At 42.2% G+C, this 19,159-nt stretch overlaps 1 protein-coding gene across 5 annotated transcripts in view; it reads left to right on the top strand.

Annotated features, from left to right (window-relative positions):
• ZSWIM8 (zinc finger SWIM-type containing 8) overlaps nucleotides 1-19,159 on the top strand; it is a 66,424-nt gene that overhangs the window by 40,457 nt on the left and 6,808 nt on the right. For 2 of the 5 annotated variants that reach the window (XM_081006486.1, XM_081006485.1), the window contains exons 12-23: nucleotides 1,083-1,262; nucleotides 1,511-1,694; nucleotides 2,672-2,770; nucleotides 3,034-3,158; nucleotides 5,841-6,075; nucleotides 6,464-6,616; nucleotides 7,570-7,665; nucleotides 10,267-10,489; nucleotides 11,346-11,635; nucleotides 13,658-13,881; nucleotides 16,041-16,523; nucleotides 17,173-17,371. In XM_081006486.1, coding sequence (XP_080862612.1) covers nucleotides 1,083-1,262; nucleotides 1,511-1,694; nucleotides 2,672-2,770; nucleotides 3,034-3,158; nucleotides 5,841-6,075; nucleotides 6,464-6,616; nucleotides 7,570-7,665; nucleotides 10,267-10,489; nucleotides 11,346-11,635; nucleotides 13,658-13,881; nucleotides 16,041-16,523; nucleotides 17,173-17,371 — 2,491 coding nt within the window. The remainder of the gene's footprint in view (nucleotides 1-1,082; nucleotides 1,263-1,510; nucleotides 1,695-2,671; nucleotides 2,771-3,033; nucleotides 3,159-5,840; nucleotides 6,076-6,463; nucleotides 6,617-7,569; nucleotides 7,666-10,266; nucleotides 10,490-11,345; nucleotides 11,636-13,657; nucleotides 13,882-16,040; nucleotides 16,524-17,172; nucleotides 17,372-19,159) is intronic. The other 3 variants (XM_081006487.1, XM_081006488.1, XM_081006489.1) reach the window with 3 other exon arrangements.

Here is a 19,159-nt window from a genome sequence, read left to right as displayed (position 1 = left end):
TAAAGAGTGTGTTGAATTCTCAGGATCCTGAATTCTGTAACCAGTCCCATTTGTATCTAATCACAAGATAGACCAAGTAGTCATAATTTTAATGCTCCACACAGTGGAATTGTTGTTCTATGCAGATGAACTCTTGCAGGAAAGCTGAATGAATTCATCAGCTGCATCAGTTTTGATTGTGGGAACTATTGGATGCATACTCATGCCTCAGCTGCTTTTTTAATGGAGATGTCCTGTGAAATCGAGGAGACCAGATAAATTTCTAGGGCCACCTGACAAATTACCAATTAGCAAGTCACCAGGTTGGGTTCTTAACCATGAAATTACTAATCTCCTAATTAAAAATATGCAACTTTTCATTAAAATCAGCCTTCTTAATGCGGTTTGAAAAGTTCAACAGCACAATGTAGTTCAGATATTTTTATTAAGTGAGTCAGAAAATTACAGGTCTGTTACCCCCCCCCCCCCCAGTTTATTCAGGAAAAGGCTATTAAAGATCTGTACACCTTGGTTTAAGAAAAGCTTAGTTTATGAACAACTTGGTTTAAGAACGCTGCAAATCTGGAAGTAGGTGTTTTGGTTTGTAAACTTTGCCTTGGAATAAGAACATGTTTTGCTTCCTGTTGAGTGTGTTCCATTTGTAAATTGAGTCCCCCGCTGCTATGGGAAAGCACGCCTTGGTTGAAGAACGCTTTGGTTTAAGAACAGACTTCTGGAACGGATTAAGTTCGTAAACCAAGGTACCACTGTATAAGCAAACAGTCTAGCTGAGGCGGAATTAGTAGGGCTTCTGCAAAGCAACTAGACAGTACTAGATGACCATTTATGCTGTATAATGATTGATACAATGTGAGCTACAACAAAATTAAAATGGTGGCACTAGAAAATGTAAGGGATAGCACCCTTCACTGCATTGGAATGCAGAACTTTTTTGGGCCATATCAACACCGGATTCTTCCATGAAGCTTCTGGATTAGCATTTAAATCATGATGCTTAACTTTCCACATAAACTCAGATGGGACTTAAAGTGAAACTAACTTAGTCTGTCAGTTTCCCTATGTTTAAACTGTTTATCCCACAGGGAAAGAAAAACAAGGTATCCACTAGCAAGCAGACATGGATGGCAACAAACACCTTATCCAAAGCTGCTTTCCTGCTGACTGTGCTGAGTGAACGGCAGGAATACCACAATCTAGCCTTCCAGATTGGCATGTTTGCTCTGGAGCTGCAGAGGCCGCCAGCGTCTACCAAGGCTTTGGAGGTAAGTGTGTGCTTAGATAGACTTTGATGTGACGTTACAGAAAACCAAGGTCAGGGAGTTTCCTGGTAGCCCGTGGGTAAGAGGCAGCCTTTAACTGTTAGCCACTGTTGCTTGATCTGGGAAAATGGAGGCTCAGTGATGTTCTTTGTGCATCATTTAAAGCACTTCTATGTTACTTTTTTTATCCAATGTCTCTGTAGAGAGGCCCTGTGGATTTGTTTTATTCCTGGCTTTTGTGTCACACATAGGTAAAGCTGGCATATCAGGAGTCCGAAATTGTGGCCTTGTTGAAGAAAATTCCACTTGGCTCTAATGAGATGAAGACTATTCGGGGAAGAGCTGAAGAGCTGAGGGAAGGAACCCTGTGTGATTACCGCCCTGTCTTGCCTCTTATGCTGGCCAGCTTCATATTTGATGTCTTATGCACGCCAGGTAAAGCCCTTCAGATTTGTCTAAAGAAGAGGAATCTGTACATGCCAAATCTTTGGGAAAGGGTGTATGATGACTTGCTTCTCTTCCTAAATCTTGAGGACAGACTTCTACAGAACAAACTCCATAGTCCCATGCCTTTATAGAAGCCACTTAGCCCTTGTATGTGTGAGATCATCCTGCGCATCATGAATGTGGATCTCCAGTACTGACCAAACTCTCATGCATGAGAGAGCTCTGGAGGCACTTAACTCAGTTGTATGAGCTGGACCTTTTACAACTGACACATATAAATGGAACCTTCATTTGGGCTGAGCTCTTACTTGATTAATCTCATGGACCACATAGCTGTCCTGCCCCGTCCAATGTCCGGAAGCTTCCTTGAACCCTGCAGTTACATAGCAAGTTCAGGGACTATGTCCATATTCTCAAAACATATGGCCAGTACTGTCAGTCAATACTGAACTTCTGCTGCAGGTTTTGCCCAGGTAAACCACCGGATACAAGAATAAATTCCGTAGTTTTCAGGATGGAATTTTAAGGACATAAACACTTCCTTGTGGTGACTGAAGTCCTGTTTCCAGCTTTACTATACTAGCAGCCTTGCCAAATTCATTCATTCTACTTTGTAACTCCCCCCACCCACCTTTTCCTTTCTAGTCTTCACAAATATCAAACCTGTGATTAGGTGTAGGTGAACTCCTTCATTGTCTCCCAAGACAAATGGATGCCAGCAGATTAGGTGTCTGATGCTTTTGTGGCCTTTTAAGAATACTTGGTTGTGTTAATTTAATAAACAGATTTATTTTATAGAATAGAATTGAGCAAAATCCCAAGATCTCGGTCTTGATAGAGGTTAGTTTACATTAGAAAGCAATGCTTTAGACTATTATCTTCATAATTCTGTGAAATTTTTACCAGTCTAGGCAATCCTTGCATGATAGAGCTGGCTATTGATTTGCCATCTTTCTTTTTCCCAGTGGTTTCTCCTACAGGATCTAGACCTCCAAGCCGTAATTGGAATAATGAAATGCCTGGAGATGAGGAGCTAGGTTTTGAGGCAGCCGTCGCTGCTCTTGGTGAGTGCTTAGCTTCTCTTTCTTATGCCAGGCCTCATCTCTCACTGATGAAGAGATGTAACTTTGGTCATCCTGCCAAGTCATCTAGAACTTAATTTTTCTTCTTAGCTTAATATGTAATGGTAATAAGGAGAAGCCTGATGCCTCACAGGGAACAGATGTTGCTATGGGGAAGCATAATTGATGGTTTATTACTTAAATAAATGGAGAGATTATATAAAACAAGCAGGATAAATGTTTGAATTCTGTACTCTGCCTTCCAGGCATGAAGACGACAGTGAGTGAAGCAGAGCACCCTCTGTTGTGTGAAGGCACCCGAAGGGAGAAGGGAGATCTCGCTCTAGCCCTGATGATCACTTACAAGGATGACCAATCTAAGCTAAAAAAAGTACGTCCCATTTGGAGATACTCAGACCTTAGGCTGTTTAATGGTATCTGAGCATAGTGCATTTTTTTGGTTTTCATCATGCATTGTAGTAGTTTCTCTCTCTCTTTTTAATTTTATTTATGCATTTTACATATCTTAATACATCAGTTATACAATTGCCATTGTTTATCTTACTCTTCGACTTCCGTAGGGTCTTATTTAGTCCTTTTTAAGCTGCATCTCCTTTATTACCACCCTTCTTCTACTTATTTTAACTGCTGCTCATATATCTAACCCCACTTGGAAGCTTATCTGATTGTTATATTTCTTTAAATATTCGCCAAAGTATTCCCACTGTTCTTTTATATTCGACTCACCTTGATTTCTTACTTTGGCAGTCAGCATTGCTATCTCCACGTATTCTATTAGCTTATTCTGCCAGTCTATTTTTGGGGGACTATTTTTGTCCTTCCACCTTTGGGCATAAATTATTTTGGCCACTGTTATTGCGTAGAGGAAAAGACTAAGTACCTTCTTGGGTATTTCTGCCTCTATTATACTCAGTAAGAACATCTCTGGTTTCTTGGGAAATGAGACCCTTAACATCTTTTTTAATTCTGAGTATATCATCTCCCAATACTTTTTGGCTTTCTTGCAACCCCACTACATGTGTATAAATGTCCTTTCAATCTCTTCACATTTCCAACATAAATTGGTTCCCTTTTAATACATTTTTATTTTTATTTTTTTAAATATTTTTTATTGCTTTTTTTCCCAAATAGAATTACAAAGTCAGTTATACAAAGAAATAACAAAAAAGAAAAAGAAAAAGAAAAAAATCATCCTTTCAAAGCATTTTTTCATAACCAACCGGACTTCCCCACGTCTCCCTCACCGTGCGTTCTTTACAATAAAATTTTTCAGCAAATTATAACCTTATTTCGTACATTCTTTTGTTCTTTCAAATACTTGTGGTTTACGTTTAAAATACTTATTTTCAATTTACACTAATAACATATATAATATTCTTTTAAACATTAGTCCTTCCTTTATATAACTTAGTTTCCCATACCTTAATCTTATTGCTGGAGCTGAATTTCCCTAATCATGCGAATTCTTAACATTCATATAACTTGTAAAATTTTTGTAAATAATCTTTAAATTTTTTCCAATCCTCCTCTATTGCTTCTTCTCCCAAATCTCGGATCCTGGCAGTCATCTCGGGCCAATTCCATGTAGTCCATCAATTGCGTCTGCCACTCTTCCAGTGTGGGTAAATCTTGGGTCTTCCAGTATTTTGCGATGAGAATCCTTGCTGCTGTAGTTGCATACATAAAAAAGGTTCTATCCTTCTTTAACACCTTCTGGCCGACAATGCCCAATAGAAAGGCCTCTGGTTTCTTGGGAAAGGTGTACTTAAACACCTTCTTTAACTCATTATATATCATTTCCCAGAAGGCCTTCACTTTTGGACAAGTCCACCAGAGGTGAAAGAATGTCCCTTCAGCCTCCTTACATTTCCAACATTTATTATCAGACAAATGATATATCTTAGCAAGCTTGACTGGGGTCATGTACCACCTGTATATCATTTTCATAATATTCTCTTTCAAGGCATTACATGCCGTGAATTTCATACCAGTGGTCCATAACCTTTCCCAGTCCTCAAACATAATGTTGTACCCAATGTCCTGAGCCCATTTTATCATGGCTGATTTGACTGTCTCATCCTGAGTGTTCCATTTAAGCAGCAAGTTATACATTCTCGAAAGTACCTTGGTCTTTGGTTCCAACAATTCTGTCTCTAGTTTCGATTTTTCCACCTGGAAACCTATTTTTTTATCCAACTTAAAAACCTCTTGAATTTGAGCGTAGTGAAGCCAATTTTGCACCTTATTCCTTAATTTTTCATAACTCTGCAGTCTCCAAGTTTCTCCTACTTTTTCTATAATTTCCCCATATTTCGGCCAACCAACCTCCATATTAGGTTTTTTCCGGGCCTTGGCCTCTGCTGGTGAGAGCCACCTCGGAGTCTTACCTTCTAATAAGTCCTTGTATTTTATCCAGACCATAAATATTGATTTTCTAACAATATGATTTTTGAACATTTTATGAACCTTTACCTTGTCGTACCACAAATATGCATGCCAACCAAAAGCATTGTCAAACCCTTCCAGATCTAGGACATCAGTGTTCTCAAGTACCTTTTAATACATTTTTACAAGTTCACTAGGGGTGAGGTACCATCTATATATCACCTTTTGTAGGTTCTCTTTTAAGAGTATAGCATGCCGAGAAGTATATTGTTATTTTCCACAATTTCTCCCAAGAGGCCATATCTATGTTGAGTCCTATGTCAATCGTAGTTGTTTCTCAATGGCACCTGAAGATAGTGGATCAAACTGATTTCCTAAAAGGATTTTAGATGTTTATTCCTGGTAGTGGGTATGAATATGTTTGTAAAATTAATAAACAAAAGAGGTTGGGCTATTCAGTGGTATGGCAAACCGCTTCCATCTTCTTCTTGCCAAAAGGACCTTTCTTCTTGCTTCTTTCTGCTTCTCTTGATTGTAATAAACTTAATTCCCCCCTCTGCAGTCTTTGGAGAACTCCCCTGTTCATATTTAATTCCCCATTCCCACTCTCCTGACATTTCCTTTGTTTAGATGCTAACTTTCATGTTGTTCCACTCTCTGTTTAAAGATCTTGGATAAGCTGTTGGACAGGGAGAGCCAAACACACAAGCCTCAGACTCTAAGTTCATTCTACTCGTCCAGCAAGCCCACAGTAGCCAATCAGAAGTCTCCTTCCAAACATGCTACCCAATCAGCTGCGCCCATTCAGCACCTCCCAGGAACACCTGTTACACAACAAGCAGGGGTAACCACTGCTGTCCAGAGCAACACTTCGGAACCCTTTTTGGAAAAGAGCTCTCAAGGTATGACTTACTGTTCCACAGGATCACAGCTGTATTCTAATTACCAGTGGAAGGAGAAATGAAAGAAATGGGCTGCTGTCAGTTTTTTTTTCATTTGCCTGTATATTTGTTCTAGTCTCATAGGTTGTCAAGTTCTTCTGCTATTATGCAAGTGTGATGCAGAATAAAAAATGAATGACACCTTCCTTGCCTTCATGGAATCCGATTCTAATTGCAGTGTGCATTCATGATTTCTGTTTTTCTTTTCCATGTGGGAAAGAGAGGGGAACAGTACTGAAGCCTGTGATTATCCACTACTGTCTCCTGTCTGCCAAAGTTGCACCTGCCTATGAAATCCTCCTCTTCCTGTTGCTGCTGTTTTAAATTGCCACTTCTTGTGTTTTCCCAGATAACCCTCAGAGATCTCCTTGTGACCCACCTATGGAACCCAGTGTCTTAAAGCAAGAAGGGAAAGTTCCTAGCCGACTAGCCCTTGGAAATAGAGGTGGCTACAATGGGAGGTGCTGGGGTTCCCCAGTCAGACAAAAAAAGAAGCACACAGGTAACTTTGAGCAGGGGGCACATAACTTTCTGCTGTCTCATTCTGCATGTTTTACATTTCTGGAATCACTTTCATGCATGTTAAATTGTTTGCTCTTTGTTGCACATTTTGAATTGAATTAATATGGTGAACTTGTCTGTCTGCTTGTCTGTTAATATCCTAATCTACTGTCACCTCCAGTATTTCTTACTGAAGCACAAATCTTCCCTGGTGGATCAGCACACTCAGTGAGGAATTCTCTGCTGCCAAAGTGAAGTTGGCCTAGCCCTCTCATTAGTTACCCCATAGCTTCATGGACTGGGGTTTCTAACCAGCTTTTAATGGTTACTAGGCTTACCTAAAGCAGTTCAGATTGTTTAAAGGAGGTAATCAAACTAATAAATGCTTAGATTCTGTTTCAGGTTTATCGTTATTCTTTTAGCTCTCTAGTTCAGTTCCTCCACTCTGAATTCATATAGAAGAATATGTGCCTGTATAATTTGTGACCCGGCTTCCATACTTGTATCGTAGTATGTCAAGTGCTTATTGTACTCCCAAGTGAGTTTTAATGAGCCCCCAGTGGGTCACTATGTAAGGCCGCATTTGGCTTGCTGGGTTGCAAGTTGTGCAGGCTTGGATTAAGACTTACATTTGCAAAGTAATTAGTGGTGTGTGTATAAAGTGGTGGACAGGACTCATAATTAATTAAGCTATTTTCTTTATTTCTTTTTAATTGGGTGGAAAATAGTGGATTCTCCCATTGTTAAATTCTTTTAAAACAAAATTTTTAAATATTTAACCTAAGAAGTTAATTTTTTTCAAGATGCTATTGGCATGCACTAACCACATCTTCCAGATCTGTCAATCATATTTTTCCTACCGAGAGGACAACATTTCTTTTTATCTTGACTTACGCTATAGAAACAGAAAACATTTAGCTTCTCTCTCTCTTTTTTTTTCTCCCCTCCCAACAGCGAAGGACAGCAAGCATAATGCCAGTATAAATATGTGGCATGGCTACATACAGAATACTGTGTACAGTTCTGGTCACCCCATCAAAACAAAAATAGGTAACTGAAAGTTAGAGGCAACCACATTACTACTCTTTACTATGCAGAAAGGATACAAGTTGGCGGTCTTTTAGGTGGGATTGGGGAAGTAGTTGGGATGTGACAGTGTTTTATAAAATGATGAGTGGCTGGAAGTGGAAGGTAGACTTCTTTCAACACTAGAGCTTGGGCATATTCCTTGAAGATGATTTTAAGTAAGTTTAGGACTGCCAAAATCAAGTATACATTATATAATGCATAATAGAGCTAAAAGATGGCCTCTGGTTTAGATAGCTTTAAAAGGGGGTTAAACAAAGCCTTTATGAGACACTTTGCCTAAGAATATTAGATATGATGTTTAAATGGAAACTGCAGATTCAGAGGCAGGATATACCTGAACATAAGAGTTGATAGTGGTCCTTTAGGCCAACTCTCTCCTCGATGCAGGAAATCCTGAGCTTAGAGCATCCTTGCCTTTGCTTAAAGACTCTCAGGGAATTTTAGCTCTCTCTCACCCCCTCCCCAGCAACTGGTTCCGTTCTTGAACTGCTTGAACTATCAAGAAGTTTTTCATCATCTACCTTCCTCTTGCTTAAGTCCAGTAGATCTAGTCATAGCCCTCTCCTGTGTATTTGGGGAGTGCTATCATGGTCCCCACTCAGGCGTCTCTTCTCCAGGCTAAGCGCACCCAGTTTTTCAACCTTTCCTCATAGAACCTGTTTTCCATGCTGCTCACCATTCTTGCTGCCTTCCCCTGCACCAGTTGCAGTTTGCCTAGACCCTTCTTAAAATGTGGCACCCAGAACTGCACACAGTACAAATGGTATTCAGGCATAGACTAAAGATTCCATTTAAGTACATAGGCTTTGTTAAGCCCTACTCCCCCACCCGAATACCTCACTTTTCGGTGAGAATAAAGCAGCAGATGCCTGTTGCTTTTTATTTCCTCCTTGTGACCAGAGGCATCTGGCTGACTGCTGATGGAAATGTAATGCTGGATTTGACAGATGTTTGCACCATTCAGCCAACGCATAAACACTGGCTTACTTTGACTGCAAACCAGCACTTTTGGTTTGTTTCTCTCTGAACAAACCATGATGGCAAGCCAAAGTTTGTTCTTCTCTAACTGATCATGGTTTGTTTGGGAGAAATAAACCATGAGTATCGCTTCATAAATTGCAGGGGTGGCCAGCTTGCAAGAGACTGCAATCTACTCACAGAATTAAAAACTGGCAGTGATCTACCCCCATTTTATTGGGGTTCAGGTCAAAGTTTTTTATTGGGGTTTAGGTCAAAGCTTTTCTGGGGGAGGGGAAAAGCCCAATTTTAGGGGGTTTGGGAGGCATAATTTGCTTAGCTTTGGGAGGGGGTGCGAAATGTTTTTACATTATTTTGGGGTCAAAGAAGGATTGCAGGGGGGGGGAACAGCCTCGGTTTGTAAACTCCGTCTTTCGTTCTCCAACAATGGAGGGCGAGGGTACAGGGCTGGAAGGGGGCCAGCCATTGACTGCGATCGACCAGTAGATTGGACATCCTGGTATATTGCAATAAGCCAAGGCAGTGGTCTGTTGCTCCAAATTCAAGGAAGGGCAGAGTGAAGCAGGACCAATTCAGCATGCTGCTGTAAATTCACTTAGATAATCTGAGGAAATTTTACTTGTGGCCTGAAAATGGGCATTTTCTGCTATTGCCCCCTCACTGTGGAATTCCCTTCCCTCAGCCATACATGAAGCATCATCCATTAGTTGTTTCAGACACCTTGTGAAGACATTTCTTTTTATCCATGCTTTTCCTGACCCAACATGCTGCTTTACTGTTTTTTTAATTATACTGCTTCATAGTTTTAGTGTTGCTTTTGTGTATTCTTCTTACAGATTTTTAAATATTAGGAGATTTAAATATTAAGTGGATTTAAGTAGCGTGTCCCCACGGCAGCTTGAAAGCAAACCCATATAAAAATGGTGGACATCAAATACAAATAACAGTAGAAATTACAAAAGATATGACAGCAAGTGGGCAGCAAACCAAGAACAAGCTAAAACCAGTAAAAAGAACCTAAATACTGTTCAAGGCCTATAAGAATAAGTCAGGCTTCTCCTGTTGCCTAAAGGTGAATGAGTTCTTTGGGTGAATGTGCCTAGGGAGAGTTGCAGAGCCCAAGTACAACTAAAAAAAAAAAGTCCTCTCTCAACGTAGGCACCTGCCTAATTTCTGAAGGTGGGATGGCGAAGGGCCTCTGAAGATTATCTCAGCTGACAAAAGGGAGAGAACAGTTCTTAACATGGCCCAGGCTGTTTAAGCTTTAAAGATTTGTTCTGGCTTACTGAAAAGATACTGACTTCTACCACATTTTCAGTAATCCCCAGCACACCTGCAAAGTAAGATAGTATCCCTCACCTAGTAGGTTCATGGCTCATATAAGTTTGAATTAGTGACTTGGTATATCAGCTCTCTAGCTTTTCTGGTCAGATTACATCTCTAGGTTCTGACTTACTTGAAATGTTTCAGCTTGTTTTTTGGGGTGGGGTGGGGGGAGATGAATGTTCCCTGTTGTAAAACTGTGGTTTTGTGTACTACCGACCTGCTCACCTGCTGCTGTGCCCTTTGACTGTGGCGTTGCAGGAATGGCCAGCATTGACAGCAGTGCTCCAGAAACCACCTCGGACAGTTCTCCAACCCTCAGCAGGCGGCCTCTGCGGGGAGGATGGGCAGCCACTTCCTGGGGCAGAGGGCAGGACAGCGATAGCATCAGTAGCTCTTCCAGCGACTCCCTGGGCTCATCATCCTCCAGTGGAAGCAGGAGAGCTAGTGGAGGAGCACGTGCAAAGACGGTGGAGGTCGGCAGGTAAGAGCTGCTGTCTGTTTTCCAAAGTTGTGCATCTTTTCAGTATTTGGTCCTCCCAAGGATGAGATTGTTGGATGAAGGGAAGTATATTTAATAAAATAAAATAAAATAAAATATCTTCATTAGAAATATATCACAAGCAGGCTTTTCACCCAGACCCTGCAATCATAATCTTTGTGTGCAGGGGGACCAAGGTGAATAAAAAAGTTTGGGGGGGGCAGCAATGCCCACCAACTTTGGGAGGTTTGGTCCCCTCAAATATTTTCTTGGGGTGGCTGAATGGAGATGGGATCTCCAGGGAGGCTCACCTGGGGCCTTTGTTACATATATTTAGGTCCCTGGTGAAAACGTTCCTCTTCAACTAGGCATTTGGCTGATTAACATTCTATGGCCTTTTAAATGTGTTTGAGGGATGGGGGTTACTGTTTTCATTTTGGTTTTGTTTTATTATGTATTTTGTGTTCTCGTTTTGTATTTTTATGTTCTGAACTGCCTTGTGATGAAGGGTAATATAATAATAAGTTGGGAGTCTCAAAGGGAGAGCCAGGCAGAAATAGACCTAGAAATTCAGCAAGTGAACTCACTATTACTTTTTTGGCCGCACTCATTTTGAAATTATAAATTAAACGAGTGCTCCTTTGAGCACTGGGGTCATATGACAAGAGCAGATAGTGAAGTATTCTCAGTAGTGGCCCAGTTCTTGCAGAGTTTCTTCTCTGGAGAGTCTGCAAAGTCTGAACATTTTATCTTTTGGAAAACCCACAATATGATGCCTTAACTGAGCTTCCTTTCTATGCTGGGTGTGCAAGTTTAGTCTTAAGTTCACTTCATACATATTTCACTTCGTTCCTTTCAGGTATAAGGGCAGGCGTCCAGAGAGCCATGCTCCTCATGTCCCAAATCAGCCCTCGGAAGCAGCTGCACATTTCTATTTTGAGCTGGCCAAGACAGTTCTCATCAAGGCGGGTGGAAACAGCAGTACTTCCATTTTCACCCACCCATCCTCTAGTGGCGGCCACCAGGGTCCTCATCGCAACCTCCACCTCTGCGCCTTCGAGATTGGTCTCTATGCACTGGGGTTGCACAACTTTGTCTCTCCCAACTGGCTGTCTCGAACCTATTCCTCCCACGTCTCTTGGATTACAGGTAGGAACCAGGTTTGGTTTTTAGGAATCCTTCCCCAGAGGGTGACCTTACTTAGCTACTAACTTTTAAGAACTCATGGCTAAATTTGCTAGCACAATATGTATAGCTGAGTTTACAGTTTGGGAAGCCTCTGGGTAATGCTTGACCATAGAATAATGGTGCCAGAAGGGATCAGGTTGCCACAGTTGATTGCTGTTGATTGACACCAAGCCTTGCTTGCCAAAGAACAATCAGGACTGCACTTGAAGCCAGTCAGTGTCTCATTTGCAGTTGTGTCTCTAATTTCCCCACAACTGACATCACTGATGCTGTCAGGTGTGGTGCAGGTGAACATGGGTTTTGGGGGGGGGGGGAATGGCCTTGTGGGGCAAATTGGGACCTATGCGAGACCTAATTTGGCCAGTGGTTGGAGGTTCCTCACCTCTGTTGAAAAGAGTTACATTTGTAGCCCTTTAGCAAATGTCTTCGGTGTCCTCTGCTTTTTGACACTCACATGAAAGGAAGTTTCCAAGCGCTACTACAGAACTCATAGATTTTATATATAAATGTATTTTATCTGCTGTGGGGTTGATTAGCCAGAGAGAGACATGCAGCTCTTACATCACTATATTGTGTTGCCTTCACCCTTCCTCTTCCCTGCTTTTGTTCCCCTTGTCGGTATTTCGAAAGAGGGTCTTTGTACATAGGAGCATGATCCCTAGTGTGTCCAAGTGTAAAATAGCTTGCAATCTTTGTATTTGTTATAAGCACTCAAGAGAAATCCATATGTGGCTTTAACTAGGTAAGAATGAAATATGAAATATGAGTTTAGAAGCCTTGATGGTCCAGCACAGGAGCTTCCAACCTTTCTGTGCCCAGAGACACATATGGAGTTTCCACAAATGGTTGTAGGTGCCACCACAAAATTGCTGACATGGAGAGCTTTGCCAGTCACAAAATGTCTGCCGTGGCTTCTGGGAAGCAGCCGGGTATCTTGCCGCTTCCTTTTTCCTTTCAAAATGCTTTCCTGTCTTCCCTCCAGGTTACTCTGCTTTTTGCTTGGGTGGCAAGATCAGCCTAGCGAGCTAGAGAATTTGTAAGAGGAAGTAGAAAGCAGCAATGCTTCACCCACTTCCTCTCTCAGATCTCTTCAGATCACTGCAAACAGGAGGAAAAAGACAACTCCTGATGAAGGGGAGCAATGGGGGAAGAGGTTTCATGGGTATTTGGAGAGGCGTTCATTGGTGCCATTGCGCCTATGGGGCACCACATTCAGAGCCCAGGGTTCAGTAGGTAGATGTTTGGCTGAGTACTTGGGAGACCTTTGAGTTCAGATCCCAGCAATGGTCTGGGCAAGTCGCATTTTCAGTTTCCCAGTTGCAAACTTGGAAATTTGATGAAGTTGGGAACCTGGGAAGCTGCAAAGGCAAACAAGGTAAAGATTGTAACTTACTTTGCACATCATAAATAAATATTTGCCCCTATTAATAGTGTTAAGATCTGTGTTTCACTCTGTTTACAGAGCTTACAAAACTCAAATCTAGCAGAGTGCTTGCTTTTCCACTAGTAGCATAAAGGTAAGCATCATAGATGGGAAAAACTAACATAGAAGGGAGCTCAGGTAGAACCACTTGCACTACTGCAAATGGGTTTTTCTTTTTGCAGAGGCAGACTCCTGACAACTGGAGAACAGAAGTCACCTACAGACTATTGAGGCTCCTTTATATAAGGAGTTTATTGCTGAAAGGGTCTCTTTTGGTTAGCTTACCAATGCCAGGATATTTATATTACCAGCACTGCTTTATGAGTGCTTGTTGTAGTGACCTTAATATACATCTAAGCTTTAATTTATTTGTTGCAGCCTGCGTTTATTGCATTGCATTTCTCTCTAGCCGTAGTGCTTACAACCCCCACCTCCATGTATGTACCTGCCAATTCAGGATATTCCACTCTCATCCATGAAAGCCTATGCCAAAATACGTGTATTGAGTCTTGTAGGCACCTGAATACTTTGTTGTGCATCCTCTTTTCTCTGGTTTCTAGGGCAAGCCATGGAGATTGGCAGTGCAGCCTTGAACATCCTGGTGGAGTGCTGGGATGGGCACCTGACGCCTCCAGAGGTAGCGTCCCTGGCTGACAGGGCTTCCAGAGCTAGGGATTCCAACATGGTGCGAGCAGCCGCTGAGCTGGCATTGAGCTGCTTGCCACACGCCCACGCCTTGAACCCAAACGAGATCCAGAGAGCCCTGGTCCAGTGCAAGGAGCAGGTGAGCAGTTCAGAGGTCTCTGTTGATGCTGTCAGGTGCAATTGGGTTTGTCTGTTCCTTCTTTTTGCATTTAGTGTTGCAGTCTTTTAGTGTTTGCATTTAGTGTTGTCCGAGGTCTTTAAAATATTATATTAAAAAACTGGACCCCCAAAATGCTAGAGAGATAAATGTTTTAGATTTTTAAAGTCAGGAGTTTATCTCCAAAAGAACAACTTAAATAACTTCCACTACTATAAGTTATTTTGTGGTATTCCAAAGTAAAATAAATTTATTTTGATCCACTACATTTTTTATATGGGGGCCCTTATATTTTCTCCATACACTCATCCAATATTTTCTGTATTAGAATTTGTCTGTTAATGAAATATGGACCTTACACTTCAATATAGGTCTTTCTGCTTTATAATGCAGCCATATGCACCTAGCTATTGTAACAGCCTCCTGTGCATAGGCATGTGCAGGGATTTTTCTCGGGGAGGGTGAAAAGTGCATATTCCTAATACATTGATATACATTTATAAATAACTAGCACCAGGGAGCAAGTTTTCCATTTCTGCTAGATCTGCTGACTGAATGGTGATGAGACCTGGAGAGACCTGGCCTCTTAGAAATTAGCAGAGCAGGTCTTACCCCTCTGTTGCTTTTCATGCTGTTCATTGACTTATTGACTTGGCACCCAGATGACATACACTGCCACTGCCACTGCCACTGCCACTCACACCTCAAAACCTCAGTCCTTTCAATTGGCTCTCTGCACCCACTTCAGCCATTAATTGCACTGCTTCCACAATCAACTTCACACACCACATTTTGCCCCCCCCCCCCCAAAATCCCCATTCTAGTATAAAACACTAGGTTACACTTTAAGGTTGTCATTCACACACTCACATGCCAACAAGATGGGTATAATTGGGTTACCTTGCAGGGCTGGTATGTCAGCCATCTAGTGATGTTTTGTACTAAATCAAATAAATAAATAACACGCTCTTAGCCACATGGGTATAATAATGATAGATTTTATCTGCATAGACACCGGCAAGGATTTTTTTTTTTTTTTTAAATGTTTACAAACTCAGGGGTGAAATCACTGTTTTTTTGTTTTTTGTTTCTTTGAAATAAGATTAGAGAGAAAAAAAATGAACTTCCATCTTTGCTGTTATTTTTTGCTCCTGCTTACCTTTTACCAGCTCACAGTTACAGTGAAATCCCAGATACCTGAAGGCCAGCAGGAAAGACTTAAAAAGGAACCAGATCTTTCTATATAGACATGTATGGGACATGTCATTCTACCCTTCTATTTGTCTGCTTGGTTAGGTCTGCTTTCTTAAATATCAGACAGCTATGACACTCATTGCTTTCATTGGCTAAAAACACTGAAAGGCAGGAGCAAGTTAGTTTCCCACAGGAGAGTTCATGCACATTCTGCCTTATAACTTGGGTTCTACAAGTGCTGGAGGGTTTTGTTTTTAAATAAAAGCTGGAGATCCAAGAAATACGACTCCTCCCTGCAGACACCCATGCTCCTGCAGATACCATCTGGAGAGATGTGGGTGGCTATCAAAGAGGGACCCTTCTTAATAATAATAATAATAATAATAATAATAATAATTTTTTATTTATATCCCGCCCTCCCCAGCCGAAGCCGGGCTCAGGGCGGTTAACAACAATAAAACAGTACAACACAACACTCTAAAATCATTCATTATAAAATTAATTCAACTCAGACCAATGGCAACCATTGGGCCAGAGCTCCGCGAAGATTGCCGCAGGAGGGAGTCAGGCTGTGCCCTGGCCAAAGGCCTGGTGGAACAGCTCTGTCTTGCAGGCCCTGCGAAAAGATGTCAAGTCCCGCAGGGCCCTAGTCTCTTGTGACAGAGTCTTCCACCAGATCGGAGCCACAGCCGAAAAAGCCCTGTGATGTGGCATCACACTTGTGGAATGCTCTTTCCAGGCAGGGTTGGCTGACGCCTGTCTTAATGCCGTTTTTGTCCCAGGCAGAGCCTTCTTTATTTTATTTTACCAAGCTCTTTAGGTAGAATTCTATAGGGTTGACTGTTTGGTTCAGAGCTATTAGCTTGATTGCAATTACACTTTAATTGTAAATTGCAAAGGGCAGTATAAAACACCTTAAATCAGCAGTACCTTTCCTAATATTACAGGATAATCTAATGCTGGAGAAGGCATGCTTGGCAGTAGAGGAGGCAGCCAAAGGAGGTGGTGTTTACCCTGAAGTCCTGTTTGAAGTTGCTCACCAGTGGTACTGGTTGTACGAACAAACTGTTGGTGGAACTCTTGCTCAGAGAGAGGGGGCCACAGGCTGCAGTGCAAGTGGAGCCCGGGCATCCTGCGAAGCGGTGCGTGGACTGGCAGATACCAGAGTGACGTCAGAACCCACCACAGTGACTGTCGCGGCTGCGGTGACAGCAGCAGCAACGGTGGTGCCTGTAATTTCGGTGGGGTCGACAATCTACCAGCAGCACACCATGGCGGGGCCAGCAATGGCGCATGCGCACACCCAGGGTCTGCACCCTTATACAACACTCCAGACCCACATCCCTTGCAATCCTCAGTATATCGGGCACCCTATCCAGCACATGCCACGCCCGGCGGTCTTTCCTGTTCCTGGCTCAGCTTATCCCCAAGTAAGTTATCTTTTGTAGGGTAAGCATCTCGGGGGGGGGGGGGGGGCATCTTTTTCTGTCATCCCTAGCGTTGTGGCTTAGGTGAATAGAAGGATGGCAAACTGGATTATTTAGTTTTGCTGGTTTCAGTGTGGGACCATAACGAAAAGGGTGAAAGCACAGCACTAGGATGTGCCAAGGACAAAACCTGGGACCCTGTGCATGCAAATGGCAGCTGGAAAAAGCCCCTGTCCAAGCCCTTAGAGTCACTTCTAGTTAGGGGCAGTAATGGGTTAGAGGGACCAAAAGTCTGAATCTTTGTATAAAGATGCATTTTTGGTGGATATATATCTCATTGTTGCTTTCCCTGTTTGTGTCAGAATTATTAAATTTGTACTAATTTACAAATGGTTAGTATTTACTGATAAATCTCACATTTTCTCATAAAAGTTTATGGGGGTGGGGAGAATGCCTAAGACAGGCATAGTGGCTATTTTGTCTCCCGTCACATTCCTCCTCCTTGGAAGAATTTTGCTTAGAATGGCCCAGTGAGCATGGTGAGGGTTCTAGGCTTTCAGGAGTTGGGTTGGAAATGGCGTTTTCGGTACTAGATAGTTGGGTTGCTTGGAGGCCCCTCCTGAAAAACCCTGCCTTGTGTTTTGGGCGCAAGGCAGGGTTACCCTGTCCTCTTCCTTTGCAGGGTGTCCACCCAGCATTCATTGGAGCACAGTACCCATACTCGGTCACTACCCCGTCTTTGGCAGCTACAGCAGTGTCCTTCCCGGGAGTGCCTGTCCCATCCATGACGCAGATCGCTGTGCATCCATACCATGCTGAGACTGGGCTGTCTCTGTCTTCCAATGTAGCAAGTGAGTATTTCAGTCTTGCGGGAAATAGGCTCCTTTAGCATCCTAGCTGAATGGTGGTTCTAGTTTTGCTGAGGCTTATGGAGCTCACCTACTGTGACACAGGAATAGGGGTGCTTTTTTGTGCTACTGTGAACCCTGAGACATGTAGGTGTCTGATTTATGTGCAAGAGGAAATCTGCCTCAGCAGAATCCCTAGTCATGATGTCATAAACCTTCATATTGTTCTGAAGCATATGAGGAAGGAAGATGGCAAGATGAACACAAGTGACTTTTTCTGTTAGGTTTCCTTGCACGCTTGAGGGGGGCGGGACAACTGGTCTCTGCGCCTCTACAATGCAATCTCTGGGTGCATACAACATTTTTAAAATTTGTTAAGGGTTTCATTTATGCTTTAAAAAACAACCATATACACCATGTTTAAAATGAAAACATACTGCCAGCACAATCCCTTTATTCTCTTAGGAAATTATGAAAATTATGAAAACAACGACTATTAGGTAGAATCCTTAGGCTACAAATGAGAAAGAGCCCTCCATGAATAATCCTTAAAACTTCTCAGGCTTGGGAGTAAACAGCTTTAAGCGGGACTTTCTTAAAATTGACCTGCAGTGGTCTGTAGCAGGTGGGATGTTTGGTCTACCAAACATGGTATAGCTATTACTAGGTTTCTAAAGATTGTGTCATGAAATTGCACATCTAAAGAAAGGGGTGGTTGGCCTGTGGGTGCAATGACCCCTGTAAGAAAGTCTCTTGGTGTAGACTCCGTGTCCCCTTCACCCACTTACTGTCCCCTGACTGCTAGCTTCCGCCCCCCCCTCAAAGTGCATGGAGTTGTAGGAAGAAGTTGGAAGAGTGGTTCTCTTTCAGTTCTGTATTTTCCAAGGCTTGGATCAGCAGCTGATTGGCAAGCAGAGTGACTGAGAGGGTAGGAGGGAAAGGGCATTAGTCTGAGAGACTGGGCAGAAGAAAATGTGAGTAGCCTGCAGGGAAGAAGTGAGGCATCACAGGAGTCGGGAGAAAGAGAATGGAGTGCCAGGAAGGGAAGGCAAATGTGTAGCCAAGGTGAATGCAGTAAATAATAATAACAACAACAACAACAACAACAACAATAATAATAATAATTATAATAATAATATCCTATTGAAATCACAGAATTTTTAAAGGGGGGGACCTCCCTTCATTAAATCACCTCGACTGAACTATAAAAATCACGTGTGGTACTTTCTAAAGCTGCCATGGCATAAAAATATGAATCTAAGGGATGGATCTTTATGGACCCTCATAATTTTCCATAGCCACCTTGAAATCATAGGTCACCTGTGTGATTTGTTGTCAACCTATGCTAGATCCATGAGGATCAATGTTTTTGTGTTACTAGCAAGCACTGGCTCTGAGATTTTTAACTGTGTAGTCTACCAGTATAAGCTTTAATTCAATAGTGATTGTTCAGGGGCCTTGTGTAAAATCATGCAAATTAAAGGCGATCTATTTCAGTTCTGCTGGATCTAACTTCTGCTTAGAAGGACTCATTAGAAAAGTGACATTACGTGTGTGTCCAAGTGTGCACATGTTTTCTGTCTGGTGGGGTGGGGAGAAATAGAGGGATCAGTGCCTGCAGAGTACTCCCATAAAAATCCAATTGTGTCCCAGGGCCCCAAACAGTTGGTGTCGCTTATTTCATCTTCCCCAATTATTCTACTGTTGATGTAAAGACTGTCCTGATACATTACTTGCTGGCTTCCCATTGTCTGCAAAGGGAAACGATGCTGTAATAAGATTTGGCTCTTG

Source organism: Podarcis pityusensis, assembly GCF_964106645.2.
Source record: "Podarcis pityusensis genome assembly, chromosome: 5".
In the NCBI taxonomy this organism is placed as follows: Eukaryota; Metazoa; Chordata; class Lepidosauria; order Squamata; family Lacertidae; genus Podarcis; species Podarcis pityusensis.
Note: the sequence above shows the minus strand (reverse complement) of the source record. Positions and strands in the feature narration are given on the sequence as shown.